Source organism: Tupaia chinensis, unplaced genomic scaffold, assembly GCF_000334495.1.
Source record: "Tupaia chinensis unplaced genomic scaffold, TupChi_1.0 Scaffold000221_1, whole genome shotgun sequence".
Taxonomy (NCBI): domain Eukaryota; kingdom Metazoa; phylum Chordata; class Mammalia; order Scandentia; family Tupaiidae; genus Tupaia; species Tupaia belangeri.
The window spans coordinates 445,414-459,462 of record NW_006159696.1 but is presented as its reverse complement, the minus strand read 5'-3'; the positions used below and the strand labels follow the sequence as shown (position 1 = coordinate 459,462).

Genomic DNA, 14,049 nt, shown 5'->3' with positions numbered 1-14,049 from the left:
ACCCAGGTGTGGACTCAAGCCGATTCCATCTCTGAGCCCCGTCCCCTCAGGCTGGCAGATGGGTTAGTCCCAGTCACTGCTGGGAAGTGGTAAGGGCTCCCCTTCTCTGTGGTCAGGCTTATGTGGGGGCGGCTGGAGGGCTGACGGGCTGTCCGTGTCCCGCCCCTTCAACTGCAGCCGCCTGGAGCTGTGTCTTTGTCACCTGCCTTGCTTGACCGTGTGCTGAGGCTCTGGTGCCTGGGTCAGCTTCCCTGGGGGTACCATACAGACCATGTCCTGGGGTTAGTCACCTTCGGGGGGCACTGCCAGGGGTGGCAGACTGGTCTGGGGGGCATTCTGGCTTCTGCATCTGGCACTGAGACCCCAAGATCTGTCTTACTGCTTCTGACGGAGGGAAATGGGTCCGGAGACCAAAACACAAGTCAGCCCTGTGCATATCACCCACTGTTCCCCGAGGTGGAGGGTGGCCATGGAAACCCTGGGGCGGCTTCGCCTGCCCCCCTAAACGTATACCTTCAGCAGCATCTGCGCCCTGCTCATCTCCGCAAGGCCCGCCTCTCCTCAGGAGCTGGTTTGACTGCCTGTGTGCTGGGCCCTCAGGTGAGTCTGGGGCTTCCAAAGTCTGAGAACCACTGTCCCTCCTGTCACCCGCCATCGAGGATCACTTCCCACTCTGAAGCGAGTCTAACCCCCCAGCTGCTTGCAACACTCACTTTACACTGGTTGGGACGAAGCTGTGAAGGGGACCAGCCTAGCCCTGTCCTCACCCAACTCAGACGGGCTGCTTCCCCTGGGCGGAGTGCTCCCCGGCCCCATGCGGCCTCTCACCCGGCCGACTCACCCTTCAGGGAGCAGGGTTGCTGCCCCTCAGTCCAAAGGCCTTCCGGTCTCTGAGTGCTTCACGGTCCCTTCCTCTGGGCTCACACAGTGGCCTGTCGTTCTGCGTCTGCTAGCACTTCCGGTCCTTTGGGCCAAGGCGGCCTTCCTGTCTGTTTGCCCTTGTCAATTCCGCTCACTTTTCCCTGACCAACTACTGCACAGGGCGGCCAGACAGCGACGGCTCACCAAACCAGCCTTGTCTTCCTGTCCCCCACTTGCCGTCAGTCCTGCTTGACTTTTCCTGCCTGGTAACCATGAAAAGCAAGACTGGTGTGTTAGCAGCTGTCCAAGCAAGACACGAAGTGTCAGTCACCCCTCCCTACAGACTGCCCTAAACTTTACTTATTTAAAAATAATTATTTACTTAATTTAATTTATTCATTCATTTGTTTTAATTTGACCAGACACACACACACACACACACACACAGAAGAGAGAAAGCAAGAGAGCAAGCCACCAGGTCAGGACTCGAACCGTAGTCGGCCATGTGGGAGTGTCCAGCACTTTAACCACCACATCACTTGCCAGCGCAGAGCCTCACCTGCAGCAAAGTGGCCGCTCCCCCACTCAGGACTCCTATATCAGCTGTGTGGGGCGGTGCGCCGTGGGCCACAGCCAGAGAGGACAGCCGACCCGTGGCACTAGCCCCCCAACTGCCCTCCCACCCTGCTCAGCGCGGGGCGCTCAGCGGAGCTCTCTGGGGTCAGAGGCCTGGCCTGGCTGAAAGCGGAGGTGGGCAGGACGCGCAGCCGTGGAACTGGCTGATCGCCACCAGGTGGCGCTCACAGCGTTCCCCTATTTCTAATTCTACTTTAAAAGCTTGTCACGTTCGCAGGTTGGGGAGCAAAAATAGAACGATGACTAAGGTCGATCATACTTGGAGTTCGATCACGTTTCCAAGCACTGTGGAGTTTTCCTCCTCTGGAGTTGGGTTCAGAGCAGAAACACACAAGCGGGGCCCCTCGGGGACACCTCCCCTCTGCTCTGCCTCAAGGTAACTAACTGCTCGCCCTCTGCCTAAGCCATTTATTGGGTTGTTGGAAAAGTCATGATGCATTTTCCATAGAAAAATACGTCATGACTTTTCCCACGACTCAATGCACGGCCTTGAACTGAGGGAGGAAATGTCCCCAACCCCTTAAGGCCCAGACGGTGCCCTGCTCACCTCGGGACCTCAAGGGCAGCTCGGGCTAGGGGGACAGAGACTTCGGAGTCGGACGTGGTAGGCCCAGGTGTCCTGCGATGGCAGCTGCCGTGGTTGGGTGGGGTTAGTCTAACCCAACCATCATTAGTATTACACCCTAACAGGGCTAGAGCTGCAGCCTCAGTCAGAAACTGGTGCAACAGAAAGCCCACCACCGTGGGGCAGTCTGGCCTGAGAGGCCAGGCTCCCCTCCCAGCCGTGTAACCTCAGAAGATGCACCTGACCTTTCTGGGCCTACACACTTCACAGGCCCTGAGGAAAAGGGAGCTTTGCCGGCTGCAGTTGGACCAATGTCAGCCTCAGCACCGCCTCCCAGGTCCCACCTGACTAGGCTGATAGGAAGCTTCCAGAATCCGGAGCCCCGGCAAGAGGGGAGGGGAGGAGAGTCACTCCGTGACCCAGGCAGTGCTGTGGCGTGCTCGGGCCTACCTGGGCTGATCTCAAAGAGGTGCTTCCCGGGGTCCTCGGGGCCAGGCAGAAGTTCAGTCACTTGAGTCCCTTGCAGAGAAATAAATCCCTAAAGTGGAAAGAAACAGCATTTTCCATAGAAAAATACGTCATGACTTTTCCCACGACTCAATGCACGGCCTTGAACTGAGGGAGGAAATGTCCCCAACCCCTTAAGGCCCAGACGGTGCCCTGCTCACCTCGGGACCTCAAGGGCAGCTCGGGCTAGGGGGACAGAGACTTCGGAGTCGGACGTGGTAGGCCCAGGTGTCCTGCGATGGCAGCTGCCGTGGTTGGGTGGGGTTAGTCTAACCCAACCATCATTAGTATTACACCCTAACAGGGCTAGAGCTGCAGCCTCAGTCAGAAACTGGTGCAACAGAAAGCCCACCACCGTGGGGCAGTCTGGCCTGAGAGGCCAGGCTCCCCTCCCAGCCGTGTAACCTCAGAAGATGCACCTGACCTTTCTGGGCCTACACACTTCACAGGCCCTGAGGAAAAGGGAGCTTTGCCGGCTGCAGTTGGACCAATGTCAGCCTCAGCACCGCCTCCCAGGTCCCACCTGACTAGGCTGATAGGAAGCTTCCAGAATCCGGAGCCCCGGCAAGAGGGGAGGGGAGGAGAGTCACTCCGTGACCCAGGCAGTGCTGTGGCGTGCTCGGGCCTACCTGGGCTGATCTCAAAGAGGTGCTTCCCGGGGTCCTCGGGGCCAGGCAGAAGTTCAGTCACTTGAGTCCCTTGCAGAGAAATAAATCCCTAAAGTGGAAAGAAACAAATGCAGGGAGTGTGAGACGGCGAGGAAAACAGCGAGGAAGGGCTCCAGTGGCCAGAACCCCTGGGGGCCGAGGGAGGGGTCCCAGGGCCAGAGGCGAGCCCTCCAGGGCCTGGCTGGGCAGATGGGGGGGTGCGGGGAAGAGCCTGAGCCTCCTGTCCTGTGTGGGGGGCAGCCTGGACGAGGCCCCTGCCCAGGGCGGCCAGGCGGGTGGGGTGGGCGCTGTGTGCTCACACAGCTGAGCTGTCCTGCAGCAGGGCCAGGCCCGGCCGAGCGAGGCACAGAGCAGAACAGCAGGCCTGGGGGGGAGGAAGGCTCCCATCTTGGGCCCCTGTTGCAGAGTGCAGTCTCCCGGGCCAGCAGGAAGGGAGGGCTGTGGAGGTCAGGGGGGGGCGGGGCTGGCTTAGTGGGGCTGGGCTCCTAAGGTGACACGGGACAGCATCAGTCACAGATCTGTGTGAGCCCATCTGCCACCTCCTGGCTGGGCGAGGCTGCATTTCTCCCCCTGTAAAGCAGGGCTGGCCCAGTGCAGCTATGTCCAGCACATGTGTGTCCATTATAGCGGCCGGCCCACCTGCTTCCTAGGCCGAAGCCTGCGGCCAGCCCAGAAGACGCAGGGGAGGAGATGGCATTCCAGCCTTGTGCCTCCAGGCTGTGTGAGCACAGGTAAACCACCCCGCATCACTGGACCTCGGTTTCTATGTCTGCACAGGGGGCAGTAACTCCCGCTTCTTGGGAGGGTTGAGCTGCCAGATTCCTACCTGGGAAGCCCTAGTGAAGGGCACGAGGTGTCCCCATAAGCACGCCAGGCGAGGCAGGGCCTCCTCTGCCCCCTTCCTGCGCCCAGTGGCCCCGTCTCTGCTGAGGCCTTGCTTCCTCCCACCCACGCTCAGCTTTGCTCAACTCAGACTGTGTCTGCCCTGACTCCCTGTTTTTGGTTCCTTCCACGGGAAACCCATTTCATTTTATTTCAAGAGATTTTTTGCTACAGGGTATATGTGCCCACCAGAGAGACAGAGAGAGACAGAAAAATGAGAGATCACCCCATAGGGAGGATGGCCACGTCACAATCCCTTCTCCACCATTATCCTCTCAGGATTTAGGGCACGCCCACACCAGACATGAGTTTCGAGCCGCCAGGTTCAGGACTCGAACCACAGTAGGCCACATGAAAGTCCAGCACTTTAACCACTATGCCACCTGCTGGCCCAGGAAACCCATTTAAAATTCCAGCCCTGCAGCCTACTGCCTGGGTTCCGATCTGGGCGTGGCCTCTCTGTGTCCCAGTTTCCTTCTCTGTGAAAGAGGAATGATGACAGGACTACGTGGGGCAGCCGTGAGCCATGGTCGGCCACGGGAGTCCAGCGCCCTTAGCCACCACGACACCTGCCAGCCCTGTGTAAAGTTGTACGGAGAAGTTTTCATCTTGGTTGCGGTGGTGGTGGCACCATCGTACACATATGGTAAAACATGCTGGGGCAGGATCTGGGCCACGGTGGTAACGGGCATCTCAAGAGAGGCCGGCTCCCACGTGGGCACTGCACTGGCATCCCCAGCCCCACAGCCTGAAACAAGCGGGGCAGCTGCGAGAGCCAAGATCCGATGGGGCTGGAGGGCTGGAGGGAGGGGCTGTGAGCAGACCCCGTGGAGGGCTCTTTCTCTCACTTTCATGAGTGCTCCCACAGGCTCTATCCCAATAAAGATTTAAAACTTAAAGAAGCTCCCGAATTGTGCATGATGAGTATGTGCAGTTTATTGTATGCCAGTTGTACCTCAAAAAGCTATCAGGAGGACTTGGGGGTCAGCTAGTGGCATGGTGGTGAAGGTGGCTGGATCCCACATAGCCAACTGTGCAGTTAAAGTCCTAGACCCGGCAGCTTCCAGTGGCTTGAAAAACATACACACGTGCATGTACCCAAATCACTCTCTTCGAGCGGAGGAGAGATTGTGGTGTAGCTGTCCCCCTGGGAGTGCTTCTCACTGTCCTTTCTCTCTCTCTCTCCCTCCCTCTGGCAAGCACAGGTGCCCCATAGCTAAAACTTACAAAAAAGAAAAAAAAGAAGAAGAAAAGAAAGAAAGAAAAGAAAAGTTGGTACTTGATTCAGTTACTGGAAAACGTTGAAGTTTATGTATTAATGTTCTAACAGATCCCAACAACTTAGTGACTTCAAACAACACGTCTATTCTCTTCCAGTTCTGGAAGCCTGAAGTCTGAAACAGACCTTGGGGGGCCACAGTTAAGAACTGGCAGGACCGTGTTCCTTCAGGGGGCACCAGGGGAGGGCCTGTCTCTCCCTTTTCCCCAGCTGCCTGCTTTCTTTGACTCCTGGACCCTTCCTCCCTCTTCAAAGCCAGAAGCATGAATCTTGGCGTTGCTTTCTGACTCTGAGCCCCTCCTCTGCCTTCCTTTTCCCTGTGGTTCCACTGGGCCCGTAAGGATAAGTTCCTTAGGCTCAGGTAGCTGGCTTGCGACCTTAACTCCACTTCGACATGCAACATAATGTATTCCACTCTCTGGTGATTAGGGCAGGGGTCTCCTTACACCATTATTCTGTCTGCTACAGTATATTCGGAATGACTTGGGAGTGAATCTATTTCAAATGTAAAGTTTATAAAACCTAAATAGAGACCAACTATTTTTAATAAAACTTAGTGTGCAACTAGAGACACATCGTAAGTGAATTCTGAAGACTTAGTACTTAAAAAGAATGTAAAATTATCTCATTAACAATGGTATATTGATTGCTGAAATGAGCATTTTTAAATATGCTGGGTTAAATAAGATAGTTATTGGGGCCAGCAGGTGGCAAAGTGGTTAAGGTGCTAGACTTCCAAATGACTAACTTTAGTTCGAGTCCTGGACCTAGCACCGGCCGGGCACAAGTGCATGCGTGCCCAAAATTCTGAGAAAAGAATGGAGGAGAAGGGGTTGTGACATGGTCACCTCCCCTGGAGTGGTGACTTTTCATTTTCCCTCTCGCTCTCTCTCCACCGAGTACATGTGCTCTATAGCAAAAATCTCTCTAAGAAAATAAATAAATAAATAAGTAAATAAGATGGTCATTAAAATAAAAGACAACCCAATAGGAAAATGAATAAAGAGTATTAATAAGAGAGTATTAATAATGAAAAAGAAGCAATAAACATCTGCTATGGTGTAAATGTTGGTGTTCTTTCTGTCTCTCTCTTTGGTGGGTAGACACGCTCTACAGCAAAAATCTCTCAAAAAATAAGTAAATAAAAGGACTGTTAATATCTAATATTGAAAAAAGCTTGCAGAAATAGGTATACCTTTGATGAGATGATAATTTGATAAAGCCTTTGTGAAAACAATTTTGTAATTTTAAAGAAAAATATGCTTTAATCTAGTGTTGAATTTTAAGAATTTGTTCCAAGAAAAGACAAAGATTCATGTAAATTGATTCCCATTCTAGTATTTTTTTTTTCTAGTAGAAAAAAATGGAAAACAACTTGCTCGTCCATCAGTGGAGGAGCAGTTAAACACCAGAATGAGGAAAATACAAGGCGCTTCTCAGCTGAAATGTTAAGTAAGACATCAGAATGCCAAGGAGATACCCTCAGAACGCTGCTATTCCTATTTCTGTTATTGCCCTCTCCCTAGAACCAGCAAGTTACAGCAAAGATACAGAAATAGCCCAGCAAACTTACACTGTGGAGGGCGGAGTGTGAGGCGAGCTGCCAGGCGTGGCTGGGCTCCTCCAGCCTAAAGGTCCGAGGAGCAGGAGGAAGAGGGTGCTGCGTGGCCTTTGCTGCTGGAACCCGACCTGCAGCACACCCAGCCCTCTGACCTGCGCGGCGGCACGGCACCACTGGCCCAGGGCAGCAGCGCCTTATGCAAGTGAGTGAGATTGAGCGCCCGAGTTTTCCTTCCCAGCTCCAGTCCAAGCAGCCAGGCGGGTTCTTGTTAAACGGCTTCACCAGCACAAACAACGTTTAATGCTGCTATGATTTTATTTACTTGTTTTAGGCTTTTGTCATAGGGCACATATGCTCGCTGGAGAAGAGAGCGACAGAGAGACTCAGAGGGGGAAAGTGAGAAATCACTCCCCGAGGAGCGACCACACGGCAATCCCTTCAACATTCTCCCTTGGGATTTTAGGCACACACGCACAGGTGCACAAAGTGATTTTCAAGCTGCCGGGTCTGAGACTCAAGTCGCAGTCGGCCATGTGGGAATCCAGCACCATAACCACTACGCCGCCCTGCTAGCCCCATCGCTACGATTTATGGCTTCAGAGTGCATGCGGCTCTGAGCGGCTCTGGACACGTGACCTAACACTCATTTTCACCAGCAACATGTGATTAGCAGAGCAGGCCATGTTAAAGGACCCGAAATGTGGCGGAAGCTCTCACTGCCTGAAGCCGCAGACGCCGTGGGTCGGTGACCTCCAAGGCTGAGCAGCAGGGACGGAGGGGAGAAGGTGGGAGGTTGCTGGCAGTTTCTAAAGGACAAGCACTGGAAGTGGAAGTCCCACTGGTGAGAGCCCTGTCGTGTGGCCTCAACCTCAGCACAAAGGACACTCGGAAACAGGAGCTGTCCCTGGAAATGTGGTGACAGTCCAACTGCCCCAGCTGCTAGGAAACACGGGCAGCTGTGCTTCTCCCCTCCCCCGGGCCGAGACACACACAGCAGGAAAGCCCATGAGCACTCTGTCCTCCTGGCCCCTCCAGCACCAGGTCCCCGCACCCCTGGGAAAGCCTCAGCACACCAGGGCGAGGCTGCACGGTGGCCAGGACACCAGCACCAGTGAGCACTGGCCCTTCCAGGCACTTCCTGACATGTTGGAACGCCTTGTTCTCATGAACAAGCTGTAGGGGCCAGCAGGTGGCATGGTCGTTAAGGCGCTGGACTTCCACATGGCCGACCGCGGTTCCAGTCCCAGACCTGGGGACTTAGAAACCACACTGGGTACACTGCATGAGTGCCCCAGATCCCAAAAGAAGGGATTGCGGAGCGGCCATCTCCCCTGGGAGTCATTTCTCCTTTCCCTCTCTGTCTCTCCTCTCCAGAAAGCGCATATGCCTTATGACAAAAACCTTACAACAAAACAGAACAAAACGAAGGCCACATTAGCGACAGGCTGAGGGAGGAGAGGCTGGGCCCAAGAAGATTCCTGGACCACTAACTCGGCCTCACTACAAGGCCTTCTGCAGCCACCTGGCGAGTGGCCCCCATGAGCAAGTCAGGGGCCTGTGAAGCAAACCAGGACCCACCCACCTAGGAAGGGCCCCTCCCTGGGAGTTGGAAAAGGCTGTTAGCCTGGGGCCTACTAGTTCTGAAGGACTCACACTCACCCCTGGGCTGGGAGCTCCAGGCTCCAGGCTCCAGGCCCAGCTGGAGTCCCAGCTAGACATAGGTGGGCGCGGGGCCTGGGCTGGGTGGTTCTGAGGTGAGAATGTCAGCAGCTACAGCCATCGGAGTGTGGAAAGGTCTAAACAGCCTCTCCCTGTCAGAACTGGGAGCCCTCGGGAGGTGCTGCTGGCCCCTGTCCCATGCCACGAGGTGCCCACGGGCACGCGGGTGTGGCCATGGCTCAGGACCTCAGCACTGCTAGCCTGCTCTTCAGGTGACTGTCCAGCCCCGCCACAGCTCCCGGCTGCGCAGTGTTTGCAGTGGCTCCTTCCGACGGGGCCGACCAGCTGCCAGAACAGGAGCACTGCTGTTACCGAGTCTGGGAGCTGCCCCGCGCCTCGGAGCATGCTCCTGGGAGATTTGACTCCGCTCAGAATACACCTTCGGGGTGTCTTGATGTGGGCCAAGGCCCGCCTGGGTGAATGGGCACTCCTTCGGCTGGAGATGGTTTGATTCTCTTATTTGGAGTGGACCCGGTGTGCCAGTGCGAGGCAGGCCTCTCTGCTCAGCCGAGAACGGGCCGACCTAAGAAGCAGTATGGCTCCGCCAGGCCCATCTGCTGAGCTGACCCCTGCCAAAGGGCAGCAGCTGCATTTTGCTGAGGAGGGCACACGGGTCCCCAGGGTGGCAGTCCAGGGCAACCCATCGCATCACCCCCACCGAGGTGATGAACTTAACTTGGCATCTGCCAACGCATCACGGAACCAGAGGGCCCGGGACAGAGAAGAGCGCGGCGCTCCTCTGAGCCATGAGAATACAAGCAAGCTGCGCTGCCTCCCTGTCAGTCCCTTCATTTTTCTGCCTACTAATTGACAAAACTTGTAATTTACCAATCCGTCTTTCAGCTATTACTGTAAATTAACTGGGTTCAATGGAAAGCAAAGGATTGATCTGTAACAAGTGGAAGGCATTTAAGTACTGTAAGCTAATATCCATGCCGTTAAATGAACAGGCCCGAGAGAAGCTCATTACATTTACTCAAACAGCCAGCGAAACTGGAGGAAGCAGAGAAGTTATTTCCAGAAGGTGAAGCTCCATCTTGTCGGCAGGGTAGCTCCAGAGGAGAATTCAGGGCAACCGCCATACTCCTCACTTGGGATTGATATGCTTTTGAGTGTCATCGGGCCTCCGAGCTTCTCTCCCCAACAACAGTGGCAGAATCTTGCCATGTAATTATTAGCTCTGGTGGCTCCACAGACTGACGGTGTTATTTCAGGACCCGGGTTTGAGCCATGGAGTGGCATAAGAGAAAATTTAAACGGATTTTTGGAGGATGGCTTTAATCGTATAATTTCCCTAGATGTGCCACGTGAGCAAATAGAGTTTAGAACTGTTTGAAGACAAGTTGGCCACTGCTGCTGATTTGAAGTTAGTAATATATTTTTATTTGATTTAAAAGAACTTGTTTGACTAGAATTTTTGTTTTGATCCATTTAAGAGTAGGGAGTTAAAGCTTTCAAAAAGTTGCAAAACTCTAAGGCATTGCTTTAAAAAAAAGCCACAAATTCCCATATTTGAACCAAATAGATTCAAATTCTCTCTCTTTTTCTAAGACTCCAATGAGAAATTCTTCACAAAAGATGCATTTAAAGTTGTTCCTACAGACATTTCCATAAGAAAATATTTATGTTAGACTTTTCTCCTGTAGCACTAATGCACGTGTGACTGCTAGTCCCCAGTTAACTCAAGATGATTTCTCTTTTTTTTTTTTTTGAGAGGTTTTCGCTACAGTGCGCGTGTGCTCGCCAGACAGACAGAGAGACATAGAGACAGAAAGCGAGAAATCACCCCCCAGGGGGGATGGTCACGCCGCAATCCCTTCTCCTCTATTCTCCTCTCGGGATCTTGGGCACGCACGCACACGCGCCCGGCATGAGTTTTAAGCCACCGGGTCCAGGACACGAACCGCGGTCGACTATATGGGAGTCCCGCGATATAGTCATTACGCTAACTGCTGGTTCCCAAGATGATTTCTCTTTTTGAAATTTTTTTAGATATTCTTTTTTTAAAAAAGATTTTTGCCACAGGGTGCATATGCTCACTGGAGAGAAACAGGCAGAGGGCAAATGAGAAAGCACCCCCCCGAGGGGGTGGAGAGGATGGCCATGCTGCAAACCCTTCTCCATTCTCCTCTCTGGATTTTGGACACGCACACACATACACCTGGCTTGATTTTCAAGATACCAAGACCGGGACTTCATTCAACCTATTCTTTTTCTTTTTAAAATTTTTGCTATAGGGCATGTGCATTTGCCAGAGGCAGAGAGAGAGAGAGAGAGAGAGAGAGAGAGAGAGAGAGAGAGATGGAGGGAAAGTGAGATGGGTTGCCATGGGTGGACTGCCTCAAACCCCTCTCCTCCATTCTCCTCTTGGGATTTTGTGCATGCATGCACATGTGCCCAGTGGACTCAAACTGCATAATCAGTCATGTGGGACCCAGAGCCTTAACCACCACACCATCTACTGGCTCCAACTTATTCTCAATCTAGGTCTTTCCATTTGTAGAAATCAAATAACTTTTCAAAATAAGGGGAGCGCGTACACTTTACCTCAGCAATTTTCTGTGGAACCAGGTCGCTAGACTGTTTGGAGTCTCAACGCCAACTTCCACCCGTGTAGCCCCTCCTAGCTCTATAAATTCACTGGGTGTGTCTTTGGTTTCTTAATGTCATCCAAACCATCCCACAGAGCATATGATTCAGAGAGTGAGTTTTGAAGTCACACTTACTAGCTGTGATCTTAGGAGAGTCACCTGACCTGTCGGGGCCTCAGGTTCCTTATCTGGAAAATGGTGCTAACGCTCATTCCTCAGTTGTCTCAGCGTCACCTGCTGCTATGTAGCAAATCCCAGAATGGAGTGATTTTACAACAGCAGTTGGCTATTTATCGTGATTCTGCGGCAGGGCTCAGCAGGTGGGTTTTCTGCTCTGCGTGGCACCGTCCAGCGTTACTCACACAGCCACGCTTGGCTGGCAGCTGGGCCTGCTAGAATGTCTGCAAAGGGCTCTCTCATCTACCTGTGCTGGCTCTCTTCCTCCTCTGCATGTTTCCTTATCATTCCATCATCTGGCCAAGCATCTTTGCATGGCAATAGCTCTCCAGAGCAAAAGCAGAAACTGCTCTTCTTCTTCGGAGGAGCAGCCAAACACAGAACTTACATGGACTCACTTAGGTCTCATTCTATTGGTCAAACAGTCAAAGCAACTCAGAGGTGGAAAATGGACTCCACTTACTGTAGCGAGAAGGAGCCTTCATGCAGGGAGGGGAGACAGGAGCAGCCACCCCTGGAGACTATCCACAACATATCCTGCAGAGTTGCCGTGAGAATTAAGGAAGTTGACACACGCAAAGCCTTGGAACAGAGCCTAGTTCACAACACACACAGGAGTTGCTTTTATTTAGATTCAAACTTGTGCAGTCAGGCAGAGGCAAGCTGGAGCCAGGTGGCCTGCCACCAATTTCTGTCAATTAAGTGGGGTGTTTGGTCAACCTTTGTTGGGGACAGCTCCTCCCAGGGGAGAAGGCCACCCCTAGGGCATTTCCTCCATGTCTAATCTTAGTCTCATGGCAGTCCTATAAGGTAGATGTGGTTATTCACCTCCTCTATCCTCCTTCCTAGATAAGGAAACCGAGGAAGAGGAGAGAAATACTGCTCTGTAACTACTAGTGAATAATGAAGCCAGAGTCCAGAAATCTGCCATTTTTCGCTGCCATGCTGGTCCCGTTAAAGACTTGCTGAAGTCAGGCCCGACATGTCCTTTGTAGGCTGCCACCTACCGGTCTGGACTTCTACTCAGGAAAGGTAATAAGGGCCGTGCAGGACATGTCCCGGCAGCCCCTGCTTTCTGGGTCTGCAGCTGCTTTTCCCGTTTCACATGAGGAGCCTTCTCCTGCTTCTGGGAGGTTCTCCACCCCAGAACCCATCCTAAGGGTCACGTGAACTCTGTCTCTGGGTGATCAGTAGCACTGCAGCACTGCCAACCACGGCAGGTCCATCTGCAAAGCTTAGTGGAGCTGGAGCCCAGGCACCATGCAGAACAGGAGCAAGAGAGTTTCGACGGTCTGCCTGTCTGTATCTAGCCGGTGTGAGGGCCTTGAACCGGGCCAGTTTCCTAACGCTGTGTTCTTCCCAACGCAGAACGCGAGCTCCCACCCGTCTGGGCACCCCTTCCTCACCTGTCAGCGGAGGTTTGAACTGTGCCTGCCCTTGAGGATGAGTACATAGTTTAAGGCACATCGAGACTGCCCATTCCACAAAGTTTTTTTTTTTTTTTTTCCTAGCATCCATTATGAGACACAGAGGTAAGAAAAACAAACGAAACCCTGATAGGAAGGCAGTCGATGAGCTCCTTGCCAACCCGGAGGCACTTTATGAAAAGAATGAAACGCTGTTCCACTGAGGACTTAGCGCAAGGCAGGGTCAGAGAATTCATACGTTCACTTCCTCCTCGTTCATTCACCCATTCGTTCTTTCTCTTTTTTCCTTCTTTCCTTTTTCTCTCTCTTCTTCCTTTATTTCTTCCTCTCTCTTTCCTTCTTTTTCCTTCTCTTCCTTTCTTCTACCATTCCATCTTTCACGTAAGCGTCTATTATTACACCATTAGGTGTCAGGCATTGTACCGGGGATGGAAGAGAAATCCTGACAAGGTAGACTGAGGCCCCACTGAATGAAGTTCATGGCCTAGAATGGAACTTATTTTATTTTATCTTATTTTTTAAAAGATTTTTGCCATAGGATATGTGCACTTGCCACAGACAGAGAGAGGGAAAGTGAGAAATCAGCCCTCGGGGAGGAGGGCAATGCCACAGCCCCTTCTCCGCCATTCTCCTGTAGGGATTTTGGGCACGCATGCACATGCACCTGGTGTGATCGGCAAGCTGCGGGGCTCGGGCCTCACTGCGATTGTCCATGTGGGAGTCCAGCACCTTAGCCGCTACGTCGCCTGCTGGCCCCTGAAATGGAACAGACCCTAAACTACAGAGGAGTCCTAACAATAGCAGTATCAACACAGTTATAACACCAACAGCAGCCCTTCCAGGGCTGAGCAACGACTCACAGCTTACGAGGGATGCTGAGTCAGGGCTTGCTGGATCGACCTCAGCCGAGCATGGCTGACGGGAGTAGAGGGGCAGGGTGTCCGTTGTGTGGGTTACTCAGAGAACTGGGAGCAAGGACAGCAGCGACACCTGACAGTGTCTGACTTACCCCTGAGAGAGCTGAGATAGGGGCTGCAGGGGGCAGGGGCTTGCACAGCCAGGGCTGGGACATTCTGTGGGCACTCGGCGGCACAGCGGCGAGCAGCTTCCTCCAGCCTCAGAACTCGTGCCAGCCTTCGGCGCTACAAGGGCCTACCCACTAGGTAGGCCTGACGC

The 14,049-nt window shown here is 53.1% G+C and overlaps 2 protein-coding genes across 2 annotated transcripts in view; both read right to left on the bottom strand.

Moving 5' to 3' along the window:
- LOC102483877 (rho GTPase-activating protein 22) overlaps positions 1 to 2,854 on the bottom strand; it is an 89,906-nt gene extending 87,052 nt beyond the window's left edge. Inside the window, exons 1-2 of the mRNA XM_027771517.1 lie at positions 2,849 to 2,854; positions 2,513 to 2,600 (exon numbers count right to left, since the gene is read on the bottom strand). Of these exons, the coding sequence (XP_027627318.1) occupies positions 2,513 to 2,600; positions 2,849 to 2,854 (94 nt within the window). The remainder of the gene's footprint in view (positions 1 to 2,512; positions 2,601 to 2,848) is intronic.
- A 35-nt stretch (positions 2,855 to 2,889) lies between these two features.
- Positions 2,890 to 14,049, bottom strand: part of LOC106734796 (rho GTPase-activating protein 22-like) — a 77,713-nt gene continuing 66,553 nt past the window's right edge. The window contains exons 3-4 of the mRNA XM_014587560.2: positions 3,199 to 3,286; positions 2,890 to 2,900 (exon numbers count right to left, since the gene is read on the bottom strand). Of these exons, the coding sequence (XP_014443046.1) occupies positions 2,890 to 2,900; positions 3,199 to 3,286 (99 nt within the window). The remainder of the gene's footprint in view (positions 2,901 to 3,198; positions 3,287 to 14,049) is intronic.